Here is an 8,849-nt window from a genome sequence, read left to right on the forward strand (position 1 = left end):
GCTGCCTTCGCCGCCGCTCACCTCCTCGCCGCCGCGGGCCAGTCCGTTGGGCAAGCGCGGGCTGAGCGCGTAGTCGGGGCCGGCCAGGCGGGCTCGCTCGTAGCGCTCCAGCCCGGTCCCTCCTCCGCCGCCGCTACCGTCCTTGGCCTGCTTGGCGCCCGGCGGCCCCGGCGAACGGCCCTCGGGCATGGCGTGGCTGCGCTTCAGCTGCCGCGCCGTCTCGATCAGCAGCTCGATGCGGTCGGCGCCCTCGAAGTTGACGCAGCCCCGGCAGACGGCCTCGCTGAAGTCCCAGATCATGGCCCAGGGCATCTTGGGCAGGTCGCACAAGTAGCACCATTGTCTGCGGGACGCCTGCACCGAAGACATCTTGGCCGCCGCCCGCCCGCCCCCGGTCCCCGAAAACGCCGCCCAAACAACCGGCCCGGCGAGGGGGGGGGGGGGGAAGCTGGTCCTCGCCGCCTGGAAGGGGCTCCGTGCGGGGCGGGGGAAGCAGGCAGGCAGGCCGGAGCGGGCAGGCAGGCAGGCAGACGAGGCGAAGAGGGAGGAAAAAAAAGGGGGGGACTCCCCTCTCTCGCCTGCCCTCCTACATGGAGAAACTTACATAAGTCCCTCGCGAAGCCTGTCGGGAGATGTAGTCCTGGAATGGGAGGCGGGCTGGGATTGCGGTTGGGAGGGGGGAGCGCTCTTAAAGGACCCGCTGCGCTTTGATGGCCGGATTGCTGAGACTTTCAAAATCCTTTGCAGCAGGGATCCCCAAACTTGGCAACTTGAAGACTTGTGGACTTCAACTCCCAGAATTCCCTAGCAGACATGCAACTACCTGATTGGCTGAGGGATTCTGGGAGTTGAAGTCCACAAGTTGCCAAAGTGTAGAGACCCCTGCAGTAAAAACCCTTAAGAGGATGGTGGGAGCGGGTTGCCCAACTGCTGCCTGGGGGCTGCATTGGAGTTGGGTACAATAGCTGCACGAGCCGGGGATGACGGATGCAGCAGCCACTCCACAGGGAAGATTTGAGTGGACAATTGGCAGCACCACGTAGTATCATTGCATCCTCTGCAGAGGTGTCCTTTGCTCTATCGATTAAAGCAGTGTTTCTCAACCTTGGCCACTTGAAGATGTCCGGACTTCAACTCCCAGAATTCCCCAGCCAGCGAATGCTGGCTGGGGAATTCTGGGAGTTGAAGTCCGGACATCTTCAAGTGGCCAAGGTTGAGAAACACTGCTATTAAAGCAAGTCAATCTCACGAGATGGGAAGCAAACAAATTTAATAAACAACAAAGCAATGAATTTGGGGTGTCGATATTAGAACAGCTTCTTTCCCCCAGGAACTAAGGATCCCCCACTTTCTCCCTTTCCTGCCTTTGCCCTTCCCTTCCAGATGTTCCAGATGCCCAAATCATGTCTCTCAACTATTGCAGAAAGACCGATTCGGAGAACCGCTTTCCCTGTAGATCACGGGTTTAATTTTCAACTTTTATCCTGGGTGGTCCTGCCCCCACCGCTTATTGGGCTGCAGGCGAAAGTTCCGAGGCCCAGGATATATATCTCTGCCCCTCCAAAAGCTGCCCCTGTGCCTTTCCTACGTAAGATACCCAAGAGATCCAAGAAAGAGTTAACTGGGCTTTTCAGCGTTAAGGAAAAGGGAAACACATTACCCACTTGGCAAAGCGGCTAAGAAGCCCCGGATGTTGAGCTGTGGTGCATTTCCGGCTGCACCACTTCCTCTTCCCCCCCTTTTGCAAATCACCCTCCCCTTCCGCTGCAGTTCAAAGTTCAACTTGAGGTGGGGTGCTGCTAAGGGGGTTCTCGACAGGCAGGGAGAAAATTTGAAGAAAAAAAACACCATAAAATCCACAAGGAAGAACCAGTGAAGATGCAGCCTCTTATTCCTTTTCGCCCAGCCAGAGCGAGTTCCGGGGTTTACTTTCAGCCAGAGAGCTGGCATCCTTGCAATGATTAACGGAGAGAATGCGGTTGGCTTGCAGAGCATAGAACCAGCATTGTTTAACCCAGTGTTTTTACAAACTTTGCCACTGTGAGATGGGGTGGGGGGGTGGGGAGACTTCAACTCCCAGAATTCCCCTAGAGACAATTTTCTCCGGCTCCCAAATAATCCGAATCTGTAAGTCCTGCAAGAATGGAATTGAATGGTGGCAATTGGCAATACCCAGAAGCCCCCATGGGGGGCTGCAAAAGCGGGGGGTGGATATTCAAGCAGGCATCGCTTCCCTTCCACCCTTCCAGACACCAAGGCAGCCATTCAAAACCCCTTGTTGCTTTTTATTTGGGAATCCACCACCAATTTCTCCTCTTCCACAGTTAATTTTGTTTTTTTACATCTAATTTGTGGGTCTTTGGAAAGAGCACTGAAATATTGTAATCACACAGCTAGTGGTTTCCCAGGAGACTGGGCTGGATGGAGCCTCTGGATGGGCTTTGCAAAGAGATTTGAAGCCTCTGTGCCATCCGAAATGGTCCCGTGGCAGTGCCCGATGGCTGGAGGGGAGGGCATCTTTCTCCAGAAGCCTCAGCCAGACCAACAGATGGCCAGAGCCTGTCTGCCTCCCTTCATTGCAAATGAAGGACTCCAATAGAAGAGAATTTGGGGAGCTCAGGGTTGAAATGAGGGGTTGTTGGTGCTCCCTGGGCTTGGGGATTTCCTTGCAGACATTTCATGACCCAACTAGGTAACATTATCAGGGCTAGAAAGGAATGGGGTTTGGAGAGGAGGAGGAGGAGGAGGAGGAAGGAGAGAGCTGTGGGGTCCTTGGTGCTCCCTGAGCTTGGTGGTTTTCTTGCAGACGTTTCATGACCCAACTAGGTAACATCATCAGTGCTAGAAGAGAGGGGGGTTGTGGGGAAGAGGAGGGGAGGAGGAGATTGATGAATGGGAGGGAGGAGGAAGAAGAGGGCTCTGAGGTCTTTGATGCTCTCTGAGCTTGGTGGTTTTCTTGCAGACGTTTCATGACCCAACTAGATAATGTCATCAGTGCTAGAAGGGATTTGTGGAGAGCAGGAGGAGAGGGCGAAGAGTAGCAGCAGGAGGACAGCAATTGTGGGGTCCTTATTGCTCCTTGAACTCGGTTGTTTCTTCCAGACGTTTCATCACCCAACTAGGTAACATCATCAGCGCTACTGATGACGATAGTGAGCAACAACGTGCAACTGGTTAAGTTCGGTATTATCCCACTGAGCAGTGGAAATTCCTGTCCCCATTGGGGTCGTAAGTCAAGGACTACCTCTATGAGCAAAACCAGCAGTATGAAACATTTCCCCCCTTTTTGGGGGGTGGGGTTTCTTAATATTTCTTAAACCAGTGTTTCTCAACCTTGGCGACTTGAAGTCCACAGGACTTCAAGTCGCCAAGGTTGAGAAACACTGTCTTAAACGACTGACTTTATCCCTTTTGCATCTTACAAAGGCGTGCGCCAGAAAGCGGAACTCCCCCTTCCACGCCTGCCCCCCTCCTTGCTCGCCGCTGGTGTGTCACAGGTGTTCACAAGTAAGAACTTAACAAATCCCCCGAGAGATCTGCTCATCGTATGAAAATAGTTTATTGAGCTTCCACCAGAGGGAATCTAGTGCCACCAAAGGCATTGATTGCCACGGGTTCCCTTCTCTTGCGATGCTCCAGGGATCTTTGGGCTTCTGGCCTGGCCTGAAACTTAACCCAAAGTTAAGTTTGTTTTCCGGCAATGGGGCAGACTAAATGGGGCCTGCCTGGACCAACCTCCCCATAGGGTAGGACGGAGCAAATACGACCTGTTGCATTGTGGGAACAGAACTGCCAGAGCCCTGGGTCTCACTAAGCCAGGAGTATTCAAACTTGGCAACTTTAAGACTTGTGGACTTCAACTCCCAGAATTCCCAGCCAGCCCCAGCCCCAGGGAATTCTGGGAATTGAAGTCCATCCATCTTAACGTTGCTAGGCTTAAACACTCCTGATTTGGAGTCAGAAACTAAAAACTAGGTGATTTAATTTCCATCCAATCTTGGCAACTTTAAGACTAGTGGACTTCAACTCCCAGAATCCCCCAGCCAGCTATAGAATTCAACACCCGGAATTCTGGGAATTCTGGGTGTTGAAGTCCACAAGTTTTAAAGTTTCCATGTTTGGACACCCCTGCACTAAGCAATCCGACCAGTCCTCGACTTACAACAGTTTGTTTAGTGACCATTCGGAGTGAAAAAAGGAAGCGATGACTGTTTTTCACACAACCGTGGTCACTTGCTGAAAATTCAGGACGCTTGGCAACTGTCCCTTATTTATGATGGCTGTGGGATTCTCAGGTCACGTGATCCCCATTTGCGACCAGCAAAATCGACCGGGAGGCCAGATTCACTTTACTCACTTCAACCACTGTAGAGGCTCACTTCACAGCCGTGGCAAGCGAGGTCATACAGCGGTGCACCTCAGGAATGTCTCACTTAGCAACGGAAAGTTTAGGCTCGGTTATGATCATAAGTCGAGGACTGCTTGTCCTATATGGGCCTATCTATTTTTTTCTGATTTCCCTCCCCCCCAGCAAACTTCCCCTTTGGAATTGAAGACTGACATTCCATGAATGGAGAAGTGGGCAGCGGTGCATGGCAGCCCACCGGGCGTGGAATAAATGTTGGTGGTTATGCTTGGACCACAAAAATCAGCAGAGGTGACCTCAGGGACTGGCATGGAGTATGGCCCCTGGCGCTGCCATCATGGCGTCGGAAGTGGGGGTAGCGCAGAGGGCTCCAGCTCGCCCTCCCTGTGGGAAAATGGAGAGCGAGACTGAAACAGCCATCCCAGGGGAGCAGCCCCCCCTCTGCCCTTCCTTTTTGGGTGTGGTGGAAGCACATCTGTGCCTGATGCTCACAAATTCTTCCAACGTCCTCTGCGTTTCCGAGTTGGGGTCCCCTTCTTTCGCTTCTGTGCCAGAGGGGGCCGATTGGGAGATGAACCCCTTTCAGTCCGGGCTGTTCCTGCCGTGGAGATAGCTCTGATTTGGCAGGCCCTCCCTCCCGAGCAGGGGCAGTCTCTGTGCCCGGGGTTGCCATGGGGAGACCGTATTCCCCATGTGGGGGCAGCAGGCCGTTTGGCAAAGCTGGAAGGAGGGGCAGCAGTGCCGCCACCACGTCCGTGAGCCGTTCCAGGCCTTGCCGCAGGGTGTAGGTCAGCTCCCGGATGGCTGCGGCCGTCTCCCTCTGAGCCTGAAGGAAGTCCAGAGAGGGCTCAACAGGCAGCTCCAGGTGGGCACGTCGGCGCCGCAGAGGTGGTGAAATCGAAGGGCAGGGAGTGGTGCCCAACAACTCTCCCGGGGAGTGTTCGGGATGTGGCCCGCAGCCTAGACAGGATGGAGACGGTGCCAGCTGGACAATCTGAAGTGACGAGGGTTGGCCCTGGAGGGGGTGCTGGTGAGTCACGTTCCTTGGGTTTCAGCAAGCATGAAGGCTGGACAGAGGTCTCTGGGCTGCTGGAGACGTTGGCCCTGGCGGGCAGATCTGTAGGGGCTAAGGAGAGAGAGAGTTACTGTGGTGGAATGCGGTCTGGATTCCCAGGAGGGAGGGGCTGCATTTCAGAGGGGAAAGAGGCAGTGAGGTTTAGATAACTTGTGTGAGCGAAAGGGGGTGAAGACGGCTCCTCCCTAACAGTTCCCCAGAATATATCTAGAGTTGTGCAAATGGTTAGTTTAGGGTCCTTGGTGCTCTCTGAGCTTGGTTGTTTCCTTGCAGAGGTTTCATTGCCCATTTAGGAAATATCATCAGTGCTGGAAGGCAATGGGATTTCTGGAGAGGAGGAGGAGGAGGAGGAGGAGAAGGAGAGCTATGGGGTCTTTGATGCTCTCTGAGCTTGGTAGTTTCTTGCAGAGATGTAATAGCCTATTAGGTAACATCTTCAATGCTAGAAGGGAGTGGGATTTGTGGAGAGGAGGAGGAGGAGGAGGAGGAGGAGGAGGAGGAGGAGGAGGAGGAGGAGGAGGAGGAGGAGGAGGAGAAGAAGAAGAAGAAGAAGGAGAGCTATGGGGTCTTTGATGCTCTCTGAGCTTGGTGATTTCTTGCGGACATGTTATTACCCTATTAGGTAACATCTTCAATGCTAGAAGGGAGTGGGATTTGTGGAGAGGAGGAGGAGGAGGAGGAGGAGGAGGAGAAGAAGAAGGAGAGCTATGGGGTCTTTGATGCTCTCTGAGCTTGGTGGTTTCTTGCAGACATGTAATACCCTATTAGGTAACATCTTCAATGCTAGAAGGGAGTGGGATTTGTGGAGAGGAGGAGGACGACGACGACTGTATGGTGCTTGGTACTCTCTGAAATTGGTGGCTTTCTTGCAGATATTTCATGACCCAATTAGGTAACATCATCAGCCTCTTTACCAGCTACTTTAGCCCGGCAAGATTCTGTCTACAGATGGGGAACAATAACAACAGTTACTCAGAAGTAACTCCACTTGTTGTTCTTGGTTTGGTTGTCTGAATTAAAAAAAAACACAGGAGTTTATTAATCCAACACTTTAAAAAAAAAAGAGTTGAAAAAGAATTGTGGCAGAGTTTGTAAAATCGACATTGATTTAACTATACGGAGGGCTTTGGACCACGCAGAATATATATATTTTTTGCCTGTTCCGCTGCAGCAGATTTCCTTGGCCAGAAGTGAAAATTTCATTTCCGTGGCGCTAGGCACAATGGAGAGATGGGCAATAGCAATAGCAATAGCAGTTAGACCTATATACCGCTTCCTAGGGCTTTCAGCCCTCTCTAAGCGGTTTACAGAGTCAGCATATTGCCCCCAACAACAATCCGGGTCCTCATTTCACCCACCTCGGAAGGATGGAAGGCTGAGTCAACCTTGAGCCGGTTGAGATTTGAACCGCTGACCTGCAGATAACAGTCAGCTGAAGTGGCCTGCAGTACTGCACCCTAACCACTGCGCCACCTCGGCTCTTAAGAGGTCCATCTGTTGCCTCTTTAAAAATTGGGGGATGAGGAGGGAGGGGCAGGTGGCTGGCCTCCAAACTTTGCCTTAAGCCCCTACAACTGGAAGGCTTGTCCTGCCCCACAGCAAAATATGGAAAGGGCCGTCTTTTTCATCCTTTTGGAGAGAGAAAAATGAAACCGCTTATTCTGGTCACAAACCAGCTGAAAGTCCTGGAGTCCTTCGGGATTGGGCGGCATATAAATTCATTAAATTTAATTTTAATTTAAATTTTAAAACAAAGGCAACCTTCAAAGCAGCTGTTCCCAAACCACCAAGAGTCAAAAGAAGCAGGAGTGCCCGGCACTGTGAAACGTTAGAGCAGTGTTTCTCAACCTTGTCAACTTGAAGATGTCTGGACTTCAACTCCCAGAATTCCCCAGCCAGCGAATGCTGGCTGGGGAACTCTGGGAGTTGAAGTCCGGACATCTTCAAGTTGCCAAGGTTGAGAAACACTGTCCTAGACACTTCCCCATCTTCAAGTTGACAAGGTTGAGAAACACTGCGTTAGAGGGAGGGAATAACGACGATTAATTAAACAGTGTTCAAATATTTGAGGGGCTGCTGCAGAGAAGAAAGAATCGATTTATTTTCCGAAGCCCCAGAGGGCAGAACAAGAAGCAACGAACAGAAACGAATCGAGGAGAGAAGCAATCTGGAACGAAAGGAGACATTTCCATGCCAGGGAGGACAATTAATCCATGGAACTCCATGCCTCCAGAGGTTGTGGGTGCTCCATCACTTTAAGAAGAGATTGGACGGCTCCTTGTCTGGAATGGTGTTGGGTCTCTTGCCTGAGCAGGGGTTGGACAAGAGGACCTCTGAGGTCCCTCCAACTCTGGAATTCTCTTAGATCACAGGCAGAGGTGGGTTCCTACCAGTTTGCACCAGTTCGGCAGAACCGGTTCGTCAAATCTACCGAACCGGTTAGAAGAGGTTCCACCAGTGGACCTGGAAAGCAGGCCACACCTACAGAAGAGGTGAAACCCACCACTGACAGAGAGAGGAAGAGGAAGAGGAAGAAACGAAGAAAGAAAGAAATAAGGAAAAAAGAAAGAACAAGTGAGAGATGAAAGAAAAAAAGGAAAAAGGGACAGAGAGACAAAAGGAAGGAAAGAGAGAGAGAGAGAGAGAAAACACATGGCTGGCAAGCCACTCCCACCAGGTCACATGGCCAGCAAGCCACTCCCACAAAGGAGGCCACACCCACAGAATAGGTTCGAAAATTTTTTGAAACCCACCACTGATTCAGAGGTCTTCAAACTTGGCAACTTGTGGACTTCAATTCCCAGAATTCTGTCTCTCTCTCTCTCCCCCTCCACCATCCTCTGGAATCCAATCCGCTTCAAATGCCAACCCACCTCTTGACAAGTTGGCCCAGAGTCTCCCTGCTCCACCGATGCCCAACTGACCCTTTGGCCCCAGGGACCGCGGCTACTCACCTGTGCCGTGCTCAGCTGCCGGTTGGTAACGGGGAGGCCCAAAGCCCGCCGTGCCCCGCAAGAGCCCAGACTCTGCCCCTCCTGGGCCTGGCATCACGCCAGGCCCCAGTATGGCGAAGAGCGTCTCCTCTTCGGCTGAGAAGGCTTCGTCGCCAGCGTTGCCCGTCCCCTGGGTGGAGTGGGGCACCCGCGCCAGCTTCTCCTTGGTGCGCCGCTTGAAGTCATTCCAGCGTTTCTGCACCTCCTGGCCGGTGCGCTTCCAGCTGGTGATGCCATTGATCTTGCCGGCGATGCCCTCCCAGACCCGCCGGCGTTCGGCCACCGTCACCCGCCGGCTCTGGGTGCCGTAAAGCTTGCCATAGTTGGCGCGCACTTCCTGGATCAGGATCTGGTTCTCCTCGTACGAGAAACGTGGTTTGCGAAGACGGGTGATCTCCTCGCTCTCCCCAGACAT

General features: G+C 52.7%; 1 protein-coding gene across 1 annotated transcript; it reads right to left on the minus strand.

Annotated features, from left to right (window-relative positions):
• Nucleotides 1-4,608: 4,608 nt before the first annotated feature.
• LOC106538209 (myb-related transcription factor, partner of profilin) lies at nt 4,609-8,849 on the minus strand. Its single transcript, XM_087727672.1, is given in 4 exon segments — nt 4,609-4,952; nt 4,955-5,384; nt 5,386-5,483; nt 8,396-8,849. Coding segments are annotated over 4 exon segments (1,080 nt in total). The 3' UTR covers nt 4,609-4,854.

The sequence above is a fragment of the Thamnophis sirtalis genome, unplaced genomic scaffold (assembly GCF_051295495.1).
Source record: "Thamnophis sirtalis isolate CommonGarterSnake01/CBP01778 unplaced genomic scaffold, rThaSir2_p1.2 scaffold_13, whole genome shotgun sequence".
Lineage (NCBI taxonomy): Eukaryota > Metazoa > Chordata > Lepidosauria > Squamata > Natricidae > Thamnophis > Thamnophis sirtalis.